The sequence below is a fragment of the Pelobates fuscus genome, chromosome 3 (assembly GCF_036172605.1).
Source record: "Pelobates fuscus isolate aPelFus1 chromosome 3, aPelFus1.pri, whole genome shotgun sequence".
Classification (NCBI taxonomy): domain Eukaryota; kingdom Metazoa; phylum Chordata; class Amphibia; order Anura; family Pelobatidae; genus Pelobates; species Pelobates fuscus.
This window is the reverse complement of record NC_086319.1, coordinates 112158792-112179892: the sequence shown is the minus strand read 5'-3', so window position 1 is coordinate 112179892 and position 21101 is coordinate 112158792. Positions and strand designations below refer to the sequence as shown.

Below are 21101 nucleotides of genomic sequence, written 5' to 3'. Positions count from 1 at the left end.
GACTAGAATTATTAAATTATAAAGGAAAGAGGGATCGATTAAGGAAGATCCTTTTATTTGCGGATTCCATACAAATAATAGAAAAAAAAATGAGAATCAGTAAAAAATATTGCCCTATTCTGTCAAGAGGTACAGATTTAAATACTGTTTTAGTGGAAAGACAATTCATTATTCATAGTCAATACCATTAGAAGTTATTTAGCAAATTGTTGAGGGATAATTAAAAAAGATATGGTAATACATAGAGAAAAAAAAAAGTTTCTTAGGTTGTAGGCAGTGCTTAGCCTGTAGAAATACGGGCAGCAACAAAAGAGGAAACAAAAAAAATAAAGAAACGAAAAATAGAGATAATGGAGTGTGCAGCACTGCCATTCAGTGTCTCCATCCTCTGCATGGAGACACTGAACGCTCCTCATCGAGAAGCATTGATTTAATGCATCTCTATGAGGGGATGCTAATTTCCCAGGGCTGTGTTTGGCTTTTTCTGGCTCTGCCCCTGATCTTCCTCCTTGACGAGCTCAGCCAATCCTATGGGAAAGCATTGTTATTGGCTCAGAGAATCAATTCTGATGATGTCAGCCAAGCAGGCAGACAAGGGGCAGAACCAGCACCAGCAGACTGCAATAAAGGTAAGGTGATGCTTTATTTAGGGAGATATTTAGGGTGGGGGGAGGGGCAGGAGAGCTAGATGTTTGTGTTTCTGACCCTATATTGTTCCTTTAAGTTGTACAACATTGGAGGAGATTTACTTGTGATAAGTATATGTTTATAGGGTGATTTGCATATACACTATTGCTAATAGTTGGTTTGTGCTTTTGAGGGGTGCACAAGAAATGTGGTAGCGGCTAATATTTAGAGGGTGTATCACATCACTATTGATAAATCAAAGGATATTTAAAAAGTATTACAGATTGTAAGTGTTCAAAAAATTATGAAAATTTTGTGAAACTAAAGTCTAAATTTGCTCATCCCAGTTTTAAATATATGTTACACATAAATCTGCTCCTCAAACAACCATAAGTTGCTATTGCATAACAAGAAAACCACCCATGACCCAATGACGCAGCCAATTAACTGAACTCGGCAAATTAAAAAATAAATAAATAAAGCAACATGACAAAAGGATAAACATCTGTATATTTATACGAGTCACAGTAATGGTTCATCTACTGAAAAGCTGCATTCTAAGAAGTGTGCGATTTTCTGCACTGGACCTTACAGTATCACTGTCTCTATCTAGCCGGGTATGTCTGAGTAAGCAAGGTCGTAGAGTGTAACTCTGCCTTAACTATACCTTTAAGGAGTAGCAGCAATAATGCTCACAGAATTAGCCGAAGCAGCAAAAGTGGCCCAGTGGCCCTCATTCAGTGTTAAACTGTTTGAAAACAGTTGAGCACTGAATAGTGGGACAGTTACTAAAAAAAATCTCTAAACATTCTAAATAAATAATTATACAGGGTTTTTTGTAAAAAGACTCGCCAGATTAGGAGAATTACTCGATACAGTCTTACAAAGGAGAAAAAAAAACCATATATACAACAGTATCTTACTTTTTGTGTGTCAATATCCTGTCTTATGGAAACCATCTCTTTATTTATTTTCTCCTTCTGCTTTTCACACTCATTTAGTCGGGTAACTAATTCCTGAAGTTCAGTTTCCTTTTGCTGCAAGGAGAAAGAGTTTCAGTACATTCCCTCTGACTTTTATTTAACATTTTGGATCTCTTGAAAGCATTTACCTCTTTAAATTCTTCTTTTCCATCTTGAATATACTTATCAATATCTCTTATATGCAACTGTATTTTTTTTGCTTTTTCTTTAATGTCTGTTAACTGGGGGGAAAAAAAAAAAAACACAAACAGAAAAATAAATAAAGTTTCAAAAGCACAGACTTAACACAAAAAGTTGGAAAATTTGCATTTAAAAAAACAAAACAAAACAAAACACAACTTTGTATCTAGGAAAAAGACAGCTATGCAATTCAGAGTCAAAAATCTACAGAGACATGGACATAGTGTCTAGTATGCATGAACAGCATTATAAGAACAAGATTATGGGATTACTGCAACAGAACCTGGAAGCCCATCCACCAGTTCCTGCTCTGCTCTTTTCTGTTCAAGCAGGCCAGACACTCCTCTGACACTGCAATGTAGGGATTAAGGGTAGTGGCTGGCCTGCTCTGCAGACAGACATCCACACTATGCCCTCTTGTGGCTGTGGGAGAGAAGACAAGGATCAGATAGGAAAGATCTTTCCTGTCTTGCAGCTGGTCACAGCCACAGCACAAAGCGTCCCCAGGGCTGGCGGGCTGCAAATATATTCATTGTGGGCCGCAAGTTTGACATGCTTGCTCTAGTATCTTAACTTGTCCCACCCCCCCTCATTTCCCGTGGGCTGCTCATGAGGTTTAAATGTGCTATATACCTTGTACTTCTTTCCCACCTCTACTTGATGGATGCAAGTGGTAGGGTAAGGTTAATGAAGAGCTTTACCTACTTGGCCTTGATAACCCTCGTGTGCGATTTGCTGATAACTGGCTAATAATTCAGCAGCAACGGGTCAGGAAAACAGAGATGATAACAGTGAATATAAAAATCAAAACATGATGATGCAAGTTAAAGAGACCCCCCTGATCTCTAAAGCATTTTAGCTTGCTGAAATACTTAGTGTGTGAGGAGTGTGTAGAGAGTGCAGATTTCAATACAGATTATTATATCTTCGATAATATAAATTAACCTTATTACAGCCCCCTGGCTTTCAAGCAGACAACACGTCCTGCTACTGGTTGGTTAGCTCAGTGGAGCTAAACTCAAGAGTCAGTAATTGCCAAAAACACCTGCCTTGCAAAAACTTCTCACTAAGCTGCATCGGGAAGTCGGTGGAGTTAGAGGAGGACTTGCAAAAGTAGCAGACAAGCGATCTGCAGCTTTTGCAGCCCGTTTTTAGATATATCCCCCAGGAAAAATTACATAACTACACATATGAAAATTTTATTTTCATTTGGGATATGTCTACTAAACAGTGATTTAAAAGAAATGTATTTGGGCAGAGAAGTCTCCTTGTAATAAAAATAAAATAAAAAAAGAAGTAAATTTAAAGCAAAAGTGTCACGTGTGGGCTTTTGCTGCTAAAGGTAGCAATAGCTTGTGTCATTATATTTTTTAAATGCTCAACGCATTTTATTTTGTTGTGTACAGTGTACACCTGGTTGTCCTGACACTGTCAGAGCATACAATGCATCTTTAATCCAGTGCATGTGTGAGGTGTATTTTATACTAACATCTCCTGCACTACTCATCCTATTAAGAACCGTCACTTTGAAGAAAAAGGAAAAAAAAAAAATTAAAAAAGGACAGTCCCACTTATATGTACCCCTTTTAACACAAAATATTTGTGAGAAACATGGTATTTTTTCTATGTTTACTTCCCTATTACAGTGTACTATAATACATATGTTAAATACAGACAATTATTATATAGTTTGTATTATTGATCATACAATTCAGAAATTTTGCTTTTGGCATCTCTCACCGTGATTTTTTTTTTTTTTAAATCCATGATTAAATCAGGATGTGAAACCTCTGCATTATGCTGCAAAAGTGGCATTTAATATTAATATAATTGGCTGCAATATGCATAGTCACGAAAATATAACATGCGGTGGAACTAACCTTTTCTTGTGCCTCCTTGTAGCTTGAGTGCTTTCTTTCCATTAGCTCCTGCTTTTCTTGCTGAAGCTTCTTTAAAGTGGATTCCAGGGGGTCAACCTGTTCCTGTGCTTCCTAACAAAGAGCAGAACATGCCAAGAAGATTTGTCAGAAATGTCTGATCAAGGGACCTTAGTGTTGTGAAGGCTTGCAAATTATCCTTTTTTGTTAGCCAATAAAGGAATCACTTGTACATTTTTTATTTTATTCTCAATTATTTCACTGGTTAATATGGTAAAGATAAAACAATTCTTCGAATATCAGAAATGTCAAAATACAGAAGAAATTTGCTACAGCTTAGAATTATTAAGTCGGAAAAAAAGCCAGCACATGTATGGATTCAAAAATATTGCTCCCTTAGCATGGTATATATATATATATATATATATATATATATATATATCTCAAAAAGGTTATGGTTGGGGAAAAAATTGTGATTGAAAACCCCTTCCACCTGAAGTCTGTGGATAGTTAATACAATGTTAAACAAAATCTGCACACCAGTTAAGCCATAAGACTTGCTTTTCCCACATAAATCACACATCTGCAATGATGTTACTATCACAAAGGATTTTGGGTGGGCATATGCAAATTAATTTAACAAAGAATCACATTTTTGCCTCATTCATTTTTAAACATGGATTCCTTTGAGTCTGTGTTTGCTGTATACAACAGCTTTGAAACACAACTTGGGAAAAGATGCAAAGTCAGTGAACCACTCATGGACAGCTGTTTCGGTGTTAATGCAACTCATCAGCATGAGGTTGGTTACTCGTTTGCTTATTGGGGCTTGGTAGTCCTTGGGAAGCAAAAAACAACTTTTCCTAAGTTGTGTTTTAAAGCTGTTGTATACAGCAAACACAGACTCAAAGGAATCCATGTTTAAAAATGAATGAGGCAAAAATGTGATTCTTTGTTAAATTAATTTGCATATGCCCACCCAAAATCCTTTGTGATAGTAACATCATTGCAGATGTGTGATTTCTGTGGGAAAAGCAAGTCTTATGGTTTGACTGGTGTGCAGATTTTTGTTTAACATAGCAACATATATACATATATATATATACACACACACACATAAATATAAGATGCCAAAATATATTTTGGCATCTTGTCTACAGGACTTATAGGGCTAATCCAATCTACACAATATACACCTGTGCAATAATCATGCTGTCTAATCAGCATCTCGATATGCCCCACCTCTGAGGTGGATGGATTATCTTGGCAAAGGAGAAGTGCTCACAAACACAGATTTGTGAACAATATTTGAGAGAAATAGGCCTTTTATGTACATAGAAAAAGTCTTAGATCAGCTCATGAAAAATGGGGGCAAAAACAAAAGTGTTGCATTTATAATTTTGGTGTGTGTGTGTGTGTGTGCTGTATGTGTATATACATATATATCTCTCAAGTAAAAACACAGCAAGCTTTATATAAAGCATTTTCTTTATAGGGCTATCACCATGGAAACCAATGTTTGCTTTTCGCTTCAGGATTGCTCGTTAAAAATAAAACAAAACAAACCTGTATTCCTAACGCTATAGTGTTTATTTAGATTCAAGCCCCCCCAAATGAAACAAAAAATTTGGAAAAAAGGGTATTTTTTTCCCAGCATTGAAGACCAGACTCAGCAGCTGCTCGCCCTGCCTCTGTCAGTCACACTGACGCATCTAACAGACTAAAGGCGCATGTGCAGCACTGTTGCATTCCCATTAAAAGCTGTGAGAAATGAGGATTGTTTCTCACCAAGTAGGATCTCTAGTAGCAGTCAGGTAGACCGACATTAGAAGCTTATTAAACCCTGCAATGTAAGTATCAATATATCTTTAAATGCAGGGCTAAAACTAATGGACCACTGCATTCAAACCACTTAATTGAGATAAAGTGATCAGGGTGCCTTTAGGGGTCCTTTAATAAATAAATAGTACAGGTGCTGTGTATGGAATGATCAAAAAACACAATTCATTTACCTTCAATCTAGTTACTAAGTAAAACATAAAACACTTTTATTCATCACCTTAATGTCTCTGGAAAGACACTGGAGCTCAGTGGTTAGATCTATATTTTGGCCTTCCAGTTGTTGACGTCGCTGCAGGTTACTGGATATGTGAAGCTTTTCCGCTCTCAACTCATTGGTTGCATTCTTAAGGTGTTGAATTTGTTCTTGCTGATCTTGTATCCGTTTCCGCAGAAGCTCAATTTTACCAGAAACTGACAATGACAAGACAACAGAAAATAATTTCTGACAAGTATTAAGAAGGATATATAAGATACAATTTAAGAAAAAGATTTAAGGTAAAACACATGCAATATCATACCCATGCCAGTTCAGAGCGGGTATGCAATTGTCAGTAAGCTCAGAATTTGCCCACGCTGTACTACTTCCACAAATTAAAAACCACTTGCAGATATTTCGACAAATACTCTGATAAATGTACATCATTTTTGTTATATGCTGCCTTTATGAGTGTAGGTTTATAAATATGACTAAATCATTACATTAACACACACACGGACTACTTTGATTTCAAGGATTTATGTTAAGATGACAATTATTATCCAGTTTCCATGGACAATGTACTGTACTGTATTAGCATTTAATCTTGACTGTCCTACAGAGCAATATTAGCCACACTCTGGGAGATTCATGCACATGTCGTTGAATAATCTGCTTCTTTTTGGGATAATTTTATGGTATGAATTAATTCTTTTTTCCCCCCACTATTTCAGTAATTTTTTCTATTGTACCAGAAAAATATTAATTTCTGCGGTTTTCTTATGTCACTTTTATGTTGGCACAGAAAGCAATGCAAAATACACAAAATAAACTATTCTAAATTAATGGTTCATAATCATGGAGGTTCAAAAAAGCAATAAGTGAGAGAAAAAAAAAAGAACTGCCAGGAGTGAGCGATAAATAATAACTATGGCTGGTGGAGGGGCAAATATCAACCAATTAGGCTAGGTATTTCTAAAAATAAAACCAATATAGCGATTAAGAGGTGAAATAAGTCACCGCAACAAAAAGAAAAGGAAAACAAAATTCAAGCAGAAATAATAATATAGATATATACAAAACAATTATCCTAAGTGTAGCTATAATGTCTGTATATGAAAATATGCTAGTTCTACCCAAATATAGGAATAATGAATACAGTGTAAGGTAGTACATGCTGTAGCTTTGTGAGTTCAGGATAATAAAAAAAAAAACATCTACCAGCAGTATAAAGAGAATAGAAAAAAAAAAATCTAAACTCCAAACAAAGGGATAAGGGGACGTCTCCCTTCCTTTTAGAAAGAAATACAAGTAGTATTTCAGAATGTGCAATGCTGCGATAGGAATACTAAGATATCAGAAAATGCTTGTAATACAGGCTAAATGGTCTTGCTAGAGATAGTGCAACTAAAAAAATCCAGCAATGTAGTAGGAACAAAAAAGTACCATTGTATTAGCTAATAGTCGCTGCCAAACAACGTAGCCAATGCATGTCTGTATCAATAGGGGTGATAGCAGGAATAGGTAAAGTAAATACAAAGTAAATACCAATTCTGTGCCTTCGAGGGCACCCCTTAACCCAAAATGCCTGTTACTCCTAAATGGATGTATAAGGAATGCCTCCCACCTCTAGAATCAATATAATGAAAGAAAGCTGGAGATTGTAATGATAGCTGTTTTTTTTTCCCACTAATATATGGGGACAGACCGGCATTCGTGAATTTCTGGAAACGCCATTATAAGCCGAATATGGGCTCACTCGTTATACAGTGGCTATGAAATGTGCTTGTCAGAACCCCTGACGCACGTTTTGCCATCTGACAAGCACACCTCATAGCCACTATATCACGATTGAGCTCATATTCGGCTTATAATGGCGTTTACAGAAATTCACTAACAACCGTAAATACATCTGTTAAACTTAAGACTCTATCTGATATATGTTTAAAAAAAGAATACTAGCATATTTAAGGAAACAGGATAACTTCAAAATTGCTACTTAGCCTGGCTTGCTTACCATTTCAGAAAAAACATGGACTACCGTATATACTCGAGTATAAGCCGAGTTTTTCAGCACATTTTTTGTGCTGAAAAACCCCAACTCGGCTTATACTCGAGTCAGAGTCTGTATTATGGCAATTTACATTGCCATAATACAGACAGGGGCTGTGGGGGCTGTGAGAGATGTTACTTACCTCTCCTGCAGCTCCTGTCAGCTCTCTCCTCCTCCGCGCCGTCCGTTCAGCACCTCGGTCAGCTCCCAGTGTAAATCTCGTGAGATTTACACTGTGAGCTGACAGAAGAGCTGACCGGACGGCGCGGAGGAGGAGAGAGCTGACAGGAGCTGCAGGAGAGGTAAGTAACATCTCTGACAGCCCCCACACTGAACTACCAATCCCACTGGACCACCAGGGATGGAGCCCCCCACCCCCCCCCCCCCTCCCTGGCACACTAGCAACAGGGAGGGGGGACAAAAAAAAGTATAATAGTAATAAAAATAAATTAATTAATTATATAACAAAAAAAAAATGAAAATAATAATAAAATAATAATAAAAATCGTAATAAAAAAATAATATAACAAAAAGAAATAAATAATAATAATGCAATAATAATAAAAATCGTAATAAAAAAATAATAATATAACAAAAAAAATTAAAATAATAATAAAAAATATATTAAAATGCCCACCCCCCACCAAGGCTCTGCATCACACACACACTGCACTCATATACACACTGCACTCATACATACACTGCACCCATACGCACACACTGCATTCTCATACGCACACACTGCATTCATTATATACACACACTGTAAATAAATATTCAATTAATATAATTTTTTTTAGGATCTAATTTTATTTAGAAATTTACCAGTAGCTGCTGCATTTCCCACCCTAGTCTTATACTCGAGTCAATAAGTTTTCCCAGTTTTGGGGGGTAAAATTAGGGGCCTCGGCTTATATTCGGGTCGGCTTATACTCGAGTATATACGGTATTTTTACTATTTTTCACCAGGTCATTTAAAATATGTGCAATAATCAAGCTGTCTAATCAGCATCTTGATATGCCACACCTGAGGTGGATGGATTATCTCGGCAAAGGAGAAGTGCTCACTAACACAGATTTAGACAGATTTCTGAACAATATTTGAGAGAAATAGGCCTTTTGTGTAAATAGAAAAAGTCTTAGATCTTTGAGTCCAGCTCATGAAAAATGGGGGCAAAAACAAAAAGAAGTGTTGGGTTTATAATTTTGTGTAGTGTATAAAGCATGCATATAATAAATATATATAATGTCTAACCATTATCCAAGCTATGTTGCTTCTCTTGCTTCTCCTGGTTAACCTGCTGAACGGTGCGGTTTAGATCTACACCTTGTAGTTTAGTGGCATGTTGTGCTATCTTGCGTTCTACATCTCTTAATTCCATCTGAAAGAACAATATAGAGAAAATGTCAGCTCATCACTCAGCGAAAGGATCCACTAGGCACCATCACCATTATCCATTAACACTATTAATATTAGCATTATTCCGTGAATAAAGTGTAGATTGTGCTATGTAGCTGACTAAGCAGTATTTATTTTTACAAGTGGTAAATTATATTTTATATTCTCCACAGAATATTAATTTACAGCATTAGAAAGTGATAAGCAGATCACAGAATTCCCATTTGCGCACTATTTAGTCCACGATTAAGGATTTGTTACTTAACAAAATATTTAAAAATCTGTACTCTGTACAATAATAAATAAATGGAGAAGGAAAAAAATAATTAAAAAGAGTTATCTTTAAATATAATTTAGCTTTGTATTTTATTATATATATAACTAAATAAAAAAATGTAAAAAATCTGCTGAGGCATATGCTATGATGGCGCTGACACTGCGTCAAGGTTTTGACACCGGTGGTAATGGTGACACAGATACTGCTGCTTCCTCAGACAGCATCACTGGCAAGCAAGCTAAGCAGCATGTCACAACTATGGCATATCTCTAATTTAACAGATACACTTCACATTCTGTCCAATCACAGACTTCCCAACACAGCTCAATGGACATAATTTTCAAGGCAGATGCTATAGGCAATTGCCTGCCTCTTGAGTCAACTCCACTCAGCTGAACTACCAGGAAGTAACAGGACCAGCAGTCTGATTGACAGCCAGAGAGGTGCAACAAGGTTAATTTATAAAAGAGACAGTTACATTTAAATCAGCACTCTTTGTGAAATGGGACATTTTAATATCTAAATGCATTATAACAATTTTCCTAGAAAACCAAAAACCAACAATTAATACAAAAGTACAATTTCAAAATAGTACCCCTTTAATTCAGATAAGGCCCCAGGACCGTTTAAGAAAATATTATCTAAGAGGGGTTTGTGACTCTGCATGGCATCATTAAATTTGCCTACATTATCAACTAATACCACTTATGCTGGAATGATTTTTCTTAGAACCAACCACATTTTTTTGCCATACATTCACAACAGTTGCCCCTGCAATTTCCATCACTAACTTCAAAGCAAGCCCTCCTCTTCTAACTATTTTCTTACCAAGAATGAATCTAGCATGTAGAGATAACTGTTTTCCGTGTCTAACATCATATGTATTTTTTTGTTTTGGTTTCAGGCAGCCTTGCTTTCAGATCAAGCTGATCTGATGCAATGATAAACAGCACTTAATACAATTACAGTGCAAAATATTTGAGAGGTAGAGGAAAATGCAGCTGATTCACATTCAGCATTCTGGTTTTGTGTCACCAGCAGTTTTAGGCAAACCACTGTTTATTTTGTCACGTATAAATTTAATTCTAACCACAGAAGAATAATTGTGTTAAAGGTTTTATTTATAAATATATATATATATATATATATATATATATATATATATATATATATATATATATATATATATTTATTTATATATTTCCATTAAATATCATGTTAATCATAATACTCAGCTGTATTGGTTCATGCAGTGAATCATTTTGCATGTGCAGATTTTTTAGTAAGAGTATTTGAAGACCTGTATTGTAATGCACAGACAAAAATACAGGGGCTTGATTCATTTAAAGAATCACAATATTTGTGAAAAAGGTCGTATTTAAGAATATAGTGTAATAAGAACGAGAGGATACCCAATCTAGATGGCAGTTATGTCCTTCTTGAAGGACAAACTAAATATAACTTCTAATAAGTCATTCTACCATATTCAGTAGTCATTTTGACAATTGAGTAGGTATATGTCATAAAATCCACAGAGTGCTCTTGTAGCCAGATTAATTTGATGTGCTTTTCAAAGAACTGATTACAGTATCTTCCTCTAAGATCTATTACAATGCAATCCTGATGCCATCACCTTCGCTATCAGTTATCAAGTTAAATAATCAGACATCAAGGAAAAAGTATCTTTTCATCAAGGAAAGCAAATGTAACATTTCACCTCAGAATTCTACAACTGGTGGGCCACAGAACAAATTCTTGTTTTTGCTCCGCAATCAAGTATCTCAAATATGTGGCCAGACACGGATTTCTTATATTTATGGGACTTGCTTGAGAACATATGTATGGTGGGATGATAGGATTTATAATGTGGTCAAGATGTGAGGAAGTTGGGTTAGAAGGTAATCAGTTGCTGGATAGAGTTAGCCAGATAGCTGGGTAGATTAGGGTGACAGCGTTGTTGCTGGGGGACTCTGAGCTGGCCTGAGTTTGGGTGCAATCCAAAAATTGAAAAAAAAAGTAGTGAAAAAAATCCCTTCCTTGCACTGTTGGAGTAATCCATTTTGTTCACAGCAGTATATCAAAGGCTCCTATAGTATACCATAGTAACCTCCCAAAATTGGTGACTCATCGATGGATAGTTAATCCAGACAACACAATCAAATCAGCAAAGTATAAGGATTGGTGTTCGCCTTAATATCAGTCTATTCAGTCTGTTCAGTCTATAAAATTTTAAAAATCTTTATTCCACATCTTGCTAAATATTAAAACAATGTAACAATACAGTTATGTGCTTCCAATCGCATAGGATCTGGGTAATCTACGCTTTCCCAGCATTTAGACACAAGACTTGGTTTAACTATGACAAGCTGTTTTGGTCACTGATTCCTTAAAGGGACACTTCAGGCACCCAGACCACTTCTGCCTATTGGAGTGATCTGTGTGCCAACTCCCACTACCCTTAACCCTGCAAGTAGACAGCCACTAGAGGGCACTTCCGTGTCCATAGCACAGATTTTCTGTGCTAGAGCGTTGCTGGACGTCCTCACTCTGTGTGAGGACCTTCAGCGTCGCTCAATTCCCCATATGAAAGCATTGAAAAGCATTTTCAATGCTTTCCTGTGGAGAGCTCTAATGCGCATGCGCGTTGCAGCGCATTAGGTCTCCTCAGCCAGCGGGCGGGATCAGTCTCGCCCACCGGCTGACGTAATTAATGGGAGGAGCGGCGGCGACCCAAAACCACCGCCGAGGGACATCGGCGGGGTCTCAGGTAAGTGACCTGAAGGGGTTTTCACCCCTTCAGCAACCGGGGATGGGAGGTGGGAGGGAGAGGGGACCTGCAGTGCCAGGAAAACTGATTGTTTTCCTGGCACTGGAGTGTCCCTTTAAATAGGGTTTGAAAGATGTTGGTCTGTGTCTAAATTTGATGTTGCCACAAAAATTGCCATCTGGTAGTGTCTGTATTTCTGGCAGAGTGGAGGCCATGAAGAAAAGCCTAGGTTGGGCTTTTGAAGAATGGCATTGATTAACGGCAATGTAAATGGTCTAATTTGTGTAAATTTAAACAACAATGCTCTTATTGAGTGGACATCACTTGGCATTTCGCTGCATAAAAAAAAAAGAAAAAAAAGACTTGCAGTAGGGTCCAGTCAGGGAAGAGAGGGGAAAACAGGAGTTATTGTAAACATAGGGTGGCGATCAGGGCTTAAATAAGATAAAAAGGAATGCAGATTAGTAATAGAGGCAAGGCTAGAAGCTAACCACATCAGTTGTCAGAGTGTGGATGATAGACATATTTTATACACAGATTTAACATTAGGCAGTCCAGATCAGAGTTCTGGGCTGCGTAAGTCACGTTTGCCAGCCCGAAAGTGAATATATTTCTGTATGTGCAGCATTTCAAGCAGAAGCGTTGCACATACAGATTCCTACCACCACAACTACATTTTTAAACTTGTTTTGCAGAATTTTTATGCGTTCAGGTGGAAGTTGCAAAGAGAGTTGGATTTGAGTAGAATAGCAGGTCCTTTTGATAATCCTCCTTTTGCTCATTTTAGCCTGTCTCCTCTTGATTCCGAAAAAATAGCCTGGGTCTTACCGGCTCCGTAATTTTTTTTTACCTGGCTGGTGCTTCATTAAATTATTAATTTGATAAGGACAGTTGCTCAGTGTCCTATGCCTCTTTTGATGATGTTCTTAGTTGGGTTCGTAAGTTGGTACTGGTGCACTGACGGCAAAGGACACTGAGTGAATTTTTAGACCAGTGTTAGTTAACCCAAGGAGGTTCTGATTCATTGAGGGTTTTATTTCTTATTAAATTTCAGTTTGACAAATGTTTCCCTACAGGTTGTTCTATTTCCTGATTTATTTTTTTGCATTTTCTTCATTCTTGGATTTGGTGGCTATGTTTGAGCCAGGTTTATGTTCAATTGTACATTGACATATTTTTTGTTTAATTGTTCTAGTTCATGCATAAAGTGTTCAAGTTTGCTTTACTTTCTAGTTAAGGGGCTTGGTATTCCTTTAGCTCAAGCATGTAAAACTCGCGGCCCACAATGGACATCTTTGTGGCCCGGCGAGCCGCGAGTACATGCTTATAGTGTTATAGCAGAGTAGGCACCTGCTTTCACCACATTGCAGGTGCCTACTCTGCTAAAACTTACCCGACCGGGGAGGAGGGCCAGCAGGGAAACAGACAGAAGATCCCCACGGAGAGGCCCCACATCGGCTCCCAATAAAGAAAATGATGTGTGTGCAAGAATGTGTAAGTGTATGTAAGTGTATGTCAGTGAGGAGTGTGTGTGTGTCTGTGAGAGTGAGTCTGTGTGTGTGTGTGTGTGTGTGGGGATGCTTTTTTTTATTATTATTATTTTCTTTTTATTCTTTATTTTTGTCGTGCAGGTGTGTACATAGCAGGTTGAAACGCCACAACAGCGTACAGGTTATTTACATGGCAAACAGTGGCATGAGTAGAAGCACAGTTTATATTGTAATGCATATACAAGTGTAGTAATGTTTACCTATGTCAGGTTAAATGTTAGGTGGGTACAAATATCTACTGCGGCGTATCAAGTTGGGGCCTACAAGCCTTTCGACAATACTCAAAGTTTCTACTCAGGTTAGTAAGTATGTGCTTGTGAAGATTTTAAAATCACGGCTAGGTCGCCGTGGTGCTACCGCTCTATCTGATCGTTGACCCGGCGTTAAATTATATGCGTAGTTAAACGTAATGAGTATAAACTATAACTTGTAAAACAATGCCAACAATGTCATGATAAGACTGGGCTGCCTTTTTATCTAACTGGACATGAGGATTGTGTGGGTTACAAGGCTATTACTTGCGCTCAATGGTAAATATGTTTAGGCTGTTCGAAGTTATCCCTTTTGCACATGCTAGCTGCGAGTGGGTCATCTGACTAACCAAGAGCAGCCAGGTGAGCACATGTATACTTTCATGGTGATGCAATTACTGTTGGTTAAGCTATAAAAATGTAAAAAAACAATGGAAAAAAAACAAAAAACAAACAAATATATATATATATACATATATATACACAATTAAGAAAAAATATAAAACGAAACATATGTATAAAAAGTAAAGACAATGTCACCACGTTTGGGCTGAAGTCCGGGTATTGTATTATGCTTGGGAAAAAACATCCCTGTGTAACTGTGGTAGATGAGAGTCCCGGTCTGAAGTGTGTTTGACTGAAGTGGGCTTTGTATGTGGGGGGGTAACGTCCTAGTGGGTGAGATGAAAAACCTGGCACTTCATTCAGGTGTCGGCTGCATCCTCGAGTGCTTCGGTCATTCGTCTGGGAATAAATTCTGCTGTGCCCCAATTCGGTGGGTTCTTGGTTTGTTCTGTTGGCCCTTGTAGTGATAATGAGTCCGTGGGGAGATCCAGCTGCCCCAGTATCGATGATGCTTCTTGTGTCGCACTGTGAGTGTGATGTTGCCCTTCGTAATCAGCAAGGTGTGGGCAGGGCCCCAGCGGTATTGTATATGGCGAGCTCGCATGAGGGATGTTAGCTGTTGCAGGGTCCTTCTCCATGCCAGCGTTGCTCCTGAAAGATCCGCAAAGAAGGAGAGAGTCATCTCTTCGAAGAGGTAAGTTGGATGGTTTCTAGCGGCCGCCAGTACTGCGGATCTGTCCTTTAAGGTCCGGAATTGCAGGACTACGTCTCTAGTGGCTGCGGTAGGGGCTTTGGTGGGCTTAGGGATAAGGAATATGCCGTCAAGTACTATGGCCTTGGCATATTTTAGGTCGTTTTGAATAGATTGCTGTTTCAGCTCCTGTACCTCTTTTTGTAGCTTTTGGATTTGGCTGGTGTGGGAGCTTGAGGTGCCTTCCACGGCTCCTAGTCGCCCTGTTAGGCCCCGCAGTGTGTCCCTAATTGAGGCAACATCCGCCGAGATTTTGTTATGGTGTTCCGCCATAAGTTCCCTGATGGCCTCCATGCTCACTGGCCTGGGGGCCGCGGCTGGAGGCGGCTGTTGCGATCAGGCTGGCGGTGAGTTATGCCTTGCCGGAGTGAGGTCCCCTCCGTCTTCATCCGACGTCTCTGCATAGAAATCAGAACATCTGCCGTGCAAGGACGCCATATTGGAGCTCAAGGCTCCTCGGGCCTGTCGCCACATCTCGTCGATGTTCATGCCCATCGTGGGCTTTTCGGGCTTGAGTTTTTTATTTTTCCTCCCCATTGGGCTTGTGTTGACGTTGTGGTCCCCCTGAGGTGATTTCGACCCTTAGAAGGGGGTTGTTTGTGGCTTTTTCCCGTTTGGTAGCTCGGAGCTCAGCTGGCATGTGACCGATCTCCTCAGTAGCTAGGCGTCGCCCCTGTTTTTTTTTATACTGTATTTTTCAAAATAAACCTACGTTTATATGAAAATTTAAGGTGTTTTGTGTTTTTGCGGCCCACATAAACTTAACCCCTTAAGGACACATGACATGTGTGACATGTCATGATTCCCTTTTATTCCAGAAGTTTGGTCCTTAAGGGGTTAAACCTTGTTTATGTGGCCCGTGCTAGACTTTGAGTTTGACATGCTTGCTTTAGCTGAAGAAAACAACAATTGGTCTAGTTACATGTATCTGGTTTCTTGGTATTAATATTGATTGTGTTGTTTTTGAGTGTAGGCTACCAGCTAACAAAATTAACAGATTTAGCAGATGTTGTTTTATTTTTGTTTCTAAGAAAAGCAACACTTAACCCCTTAAGGACTGAGCCTAATGTACATGTTGTGAACAGAACAAAACGTAAACAAAACCTGGCATTTGCGCTATATGTCTGTCCACCTCTTTCATATTAAATGCACCCACACTTATGATGTATCATTTTATTCAGGGGAAACTGGGCTTTCATTTAATATCAAATATTTAGCTATGAAACATAACTTAATATGAAAAAAATGGGAGAAAATAATACATTTTGTAATTTTTTTTGTTCTACATGACATTTTAACTGTCAATGTCATAATACTGTTTGCTTTTACTGCAATAAAATACACATATTTTTATTCAGCAATGTCTCACATGTAAAACAGTACCCCCTATGTACAGGTTTTATGGTGTTTTGGGAAGTTACAGGGTCAAATATAGCGTGTTACATTTGAAATTCGCCAGATTGGTTACGTTGCCTTTGAGACTGTATAGTAGCCCAGGAAATAAATTCACACCCATAATGGCATACCATTTGCAATAGTAGACAACCCAAGGTATTGCAAATGGGGTATGTCCAGTCTTTTTTAGTAGCCATTTGGTCACAAACACTGGCCAAAGTTAGCGTTAGTATTTGTTTGTGTGTGATAAATGCAAAAAACGCCAATTTTGGGCAGTGTTTGTGACTAGTGATGTCGCGAACATAACATTTTCGATTCGCGAACAGCGAATGCGAACTTCCGCAAATGTTCGCGAACCGGGCGAACCGCCATAGACTTCAATAGGCAGGCGAATTTTAAAACCCACAAGGACTCTTTCTGGCAACAATAGTGGTTGAAGGAGGGGGGAGGAGACCTACTCTCCCCCCCCCCCTCCCCCGGGCGGTGGGTGGGGGCCATAAAGATAATGAGGGGGGGGAACCTACTGTCCTCCCCCTCTCCAGCCCCCACCCCTGGGCGGCGGGTGGGGGCCATAATGGTAATGAGGGGGGGGTGGACCTACTGTCCGGCCCCCACCCCTGGGCGGCGGTTGGGGGCCATGAAGATAATGGGGGGGACCTACTGTCCTCCCCCTCTCCGGCCCCCACCCCTGTGGGGGCCCTAAAAATAACAATAAGGGGGACCTACTGTCCCCCCCCCGGCCTCCACCCCTGAGCGGTGGGTGGGGGCCCTAAAATTAGCCAGCCCCACCCCTGAGCGGTGGGTGGGGGCCCTAAAATTAACAATAAGGGGGGGGACGACAATAGGTCCTAATGCCAATAGGAAGAATTTGTAGACTTATTCAGAAGACTTTGTTTATCAGGTTTGCAGATTAATTATGTATTTGTTAGGAGTTCCCATTGTAACATTGGTTCTCAAACCAGTCCTTATCCCACTCACCCCCCACAGTTGAGTTTAAGTTGAAGAAAAAAAAAAAACCACCTACTAGTTTTTGAACCACTGGTCTTGAACAAAAAGTTTGCCCAGTTGACATCTTCCAGGAAGAGGAGAAGAGGAGTACCTAGGTCACTTGGCACCTGGGGTAGGTATGTAGTTTGCCCACCCCTCCCTCCCCAGGGTTTAACTTCTGTGTATCACTCAACACCCACTCATCCCTTTGTGTGTATCTCCTCCTTCTTGTGTGTTTCTCCTAATTCCCGCTTACAAACGAATGGATATCTTAACCCTTTTCACCCCCTTGTAAATATCCTAACCTAACCCACCTAACTTCTTGTGTATCTCATGACCCTCCCTTAACACTTGTCTGTTTATTAACCCTCTTAACCTTTTTTGTTTCCTTACACATAGCTGCCATTAGTCACAGTAAAAATATGTACAAAGTAATATACTAGAACACTGGAACAGTAAAAACTCTGGTTCCAGGTAAATATAAAGGTAAAAAAGTTTTTTAGCCACTTGAGAAAGCCCTAAGGGGAGAAACGCGTTGTGGTATTTTAATTGCTGTATTTTATTAAAGATATTTTGGCCACTTTCAGCCATTTTACTCTTTTATTTATTTATTATTTTTTACCTGGCACCAGAGTTTTTATTGTTCCAGTGAGAATTTTACTCCAAAGAACCCTTGGTGGGGATGATACCACTCAAGCTTTATTCATTGAGCAGTCTGCCTTCTCAATAAAATGTGAGTAACCACTTGGTATTTAATTATATAATCCATGGCTTTTATACAATAAGCACTATTATTGTTTCTTTAATATTTCATATGGTCCTTATACCAACAAGATATCCATCTACTACAAAACTAAGTGGGGATTGTACCACTGTATGCCATCCACACTAGAGCTAGTTTTATAGCTCTGGAAAACGGGAGTAGGACCATATAGACCTCTTACAAAATAGTACATGTTGGGATATACTGCATCATTATTTGCTGTCTTTTTATTTTTTTTATTACAGATCTCCCGAATAGCCCATGTCCATACGTTTATTGAGGAATACTTCCCCTGACAACATTGTGATTGACTTCCTATACAAGGTTTTATTTTGACTTTTTGCTGTATTTATGAGGCATAGACTCTTTTGGACTTCCTTTTTGGACGCCTGATTATTATTCATTATCTATATTTCAAACTCTGTTAGTTTTTTTTAATCTTATATGTATTCTCTCTTATGTAGCGTCTTGTATATATGCTTATATAGTTAATAATCAGGTTTTTTTCCACTTGTGGCACCCATTTTCATATAGTCACAAGCACACATTCACACACATACACACGGGCACATATATACAAGAGCATTAGAAAGAGTACAAAAAGCTGAATTTGCAATGCCCAAATTTTAACCAGTGGTGGGTGATTTCTCTTACAAGCATGTTGCATTGGATGGCAAAGGTGTGGGTTTGTTTAGTAGGGATCACGTTTATTTATCAAATATTGATATTTCATTTTTAACTTGTATCTACAGAATACGACTGAGACGACACTAGATGGGAGCCCCCTCTGGGGAATATTTAATGTCCCAAAAAAGCAAAAGTCATCCTCAGGATTAAGTAAATAGGATAAATGTGGTGGCAACTGGTATAAGAGGCGTTAATGTCATCTAAGAATTACTGGCAATTTGGTTACGTTTAAAAAGAGATAAAATTATGCAAAGGTTTACATGACACAATCAGTTTATCATTTTAAGGTTTATGATTGTTATGCACCCTTGAAATTTAAATAAAACACCACGGCCTTGCCTATGAAAAGTTCTTTACATTGTGTGGTCTCTTTGTTCAAATATTTACTATTGCCTACTATATATATCTCAATTTCCCCTCCAGAGGTTTTGTGTCCTCTCAGATTTAAAGGACCTTGAAATAAAGTACCGTATATACTCGAGTATAAGCCGAGTTTTTCAGCCCATTTTTTGGGCTGAAAAACCCCAACTCGGCTTATACTCGAGCCAAGGTCTGTATTATGGCAATTTGCATTGCCATAATACAGACTGGGGGAGAGGGGGGCTGGCAGAGCTGTACTTACCTTTCCTGCAGAGAAAAAACGGGTCGCAAGAGTATTCTGAGAACGGACAGCAACTGAAATAGCCTGCCCTTCGGTAGGTCCCCGCTCAGAACTCAAGCTGGTTTTAGCTCATCTTGTGCCATTACAGAGAGAACATATCTGAAGCATATCAGACTGGTCCCACCCATACGGGTAGTCCAGATCCGAAATGCCAGCAAGTTCTCTCTGCACGAGAGATACAGCAACCCCAGACGATCGTTTCAGCCTTGTTAGGCATCATCAGTGAGGCATAGCTAATATCTCTCTAGGCACCGTGAGCAAGGGGTCCACGTCTGGATTACCCTTTAAACTTATGGAGAGAAAAAACGGGTCGCAAGAGTATTCTGAGAACGGACAGCAACTGAAATAGCCTGCCCTTCGGTAGGTCCCCGCTCAGAACTCAAGCTGGTTTTAGCTCATCTTGTGCCATTACAGAGAGAACATATCTGAAGCATATCAGACTGGTCCCACCCATACGGGTAGTCCAGATCCGAAATGCCAGCAAATGCCTCACTGATGATGCCTTATAAGGCTGAAACGATCGTCTGGGGTTGCTGTGTCTCTCGTGCAGAGGGAACTTGCTGGCATTTCGGATCTGGACTGCCCGTATGGGTGGGACCAGTCTGATATGTTTCAGAGAAGTTCTCTCTGTAATGGCACAAGATGAGCAAAAAACAGCTTGAGAACTGAGCGGTGACCGACCGAAGGGCAGGCTATTTCAGTTGCTGCCCGTTCTCAGTATTCTCTTGCGACCCATTTTTTACTCTCCACAAGTTTAAGGGATAATCCAGACGTGGACCCCTTGCTCACGGTGCCTAGGGAGATATCAGCTATGCCTCACTGATGATGCCTTATAAGGCTGAAACGATCGTCTGGGGTTGCTGTGTCTCTCGTGCAGAGGGAACTTGCTGGCATTTCGGATCTGGACTGCCCGTATGGGTGGGACCAGTCTGATATGTTTCAGAGAAGTTCTCTCTGTAATGGCACAAGATGAGCAAAAAACAGCTTGAGAACTGAGCGGTGACCGACCGAAGGGCAGGCTATTTCAGTTGCTGCCCGTTCTCAGTATTCTCTTGCGACCCATTTTTTACTCTCCACAAGTTTAAGGGATAATCCAGACGTGGACCCCTTGCTCACGGTGCCTAGGGAGATATCAGCTATGCCTCACTGATGATGCCTTATAAGGCTGAAACGATCGTCTGGGGTTGCTGTGTCTCTCGTGCAGAGGGAACTTGCTGGCATTTCGGATCTGGACTGCCCGTATGGGTGGGACCAGTCTGATATGTTTCAGAGAAGTTCTCTCTGTAATGGCACAAGATGAGCAAAAAACAGCTTGAGAACTGAGCGGTGACCGACCGAAGGGCAGGCTATTTCAGTTGCTGCCCGTTCTCAGTATTCTCTTGCGACCTATTTTTTACTTACCTTTCCTGCAGCTCCTGTCAGCTCTCTCCTCCTCTGCGCCGTCCGGTCAGCACCTCGGTCAGCTCCCAGTGTAAATCTCGCGAGAGCCACTTACAGTGTAAGCTGACAG

General features: G+C 39.5%; 1 protein-coding gene across 1 annotated transcript in view; it reads right to left on the bottom strand.

Moving 5' to 3' along the window:
- Nucleotides 1-21101, bottom strand: part of RAD50 (RAD50 double strand break repair protein) — a 114496-nt gene that overhangs the window by 35322 nt on the left and 58073 nt on the right. Inside the window, exons 16-20 of the mRNA XM_063447420.1 lie at nt 9014-9140; nt 5727-5920; nt 3671-3781; nt 1739-1831; nt 1551-1664 (exon numbers count right to left, since the gene is read on the bottom strand). Of these exons, the coding sequence (XP_063303490.1) occupies nt 1551-1664; nt 1739-1831; nt 3671-3781; nt 5727-5920; nt 9014-9140 (639 nt within the window). The remainder of the gene's footprint in view (nt 1-1550; nt 1665-1738; nt 1832-3670; nt 3782-5726; nt 5921-9013; nt 9141-21101) is intronic.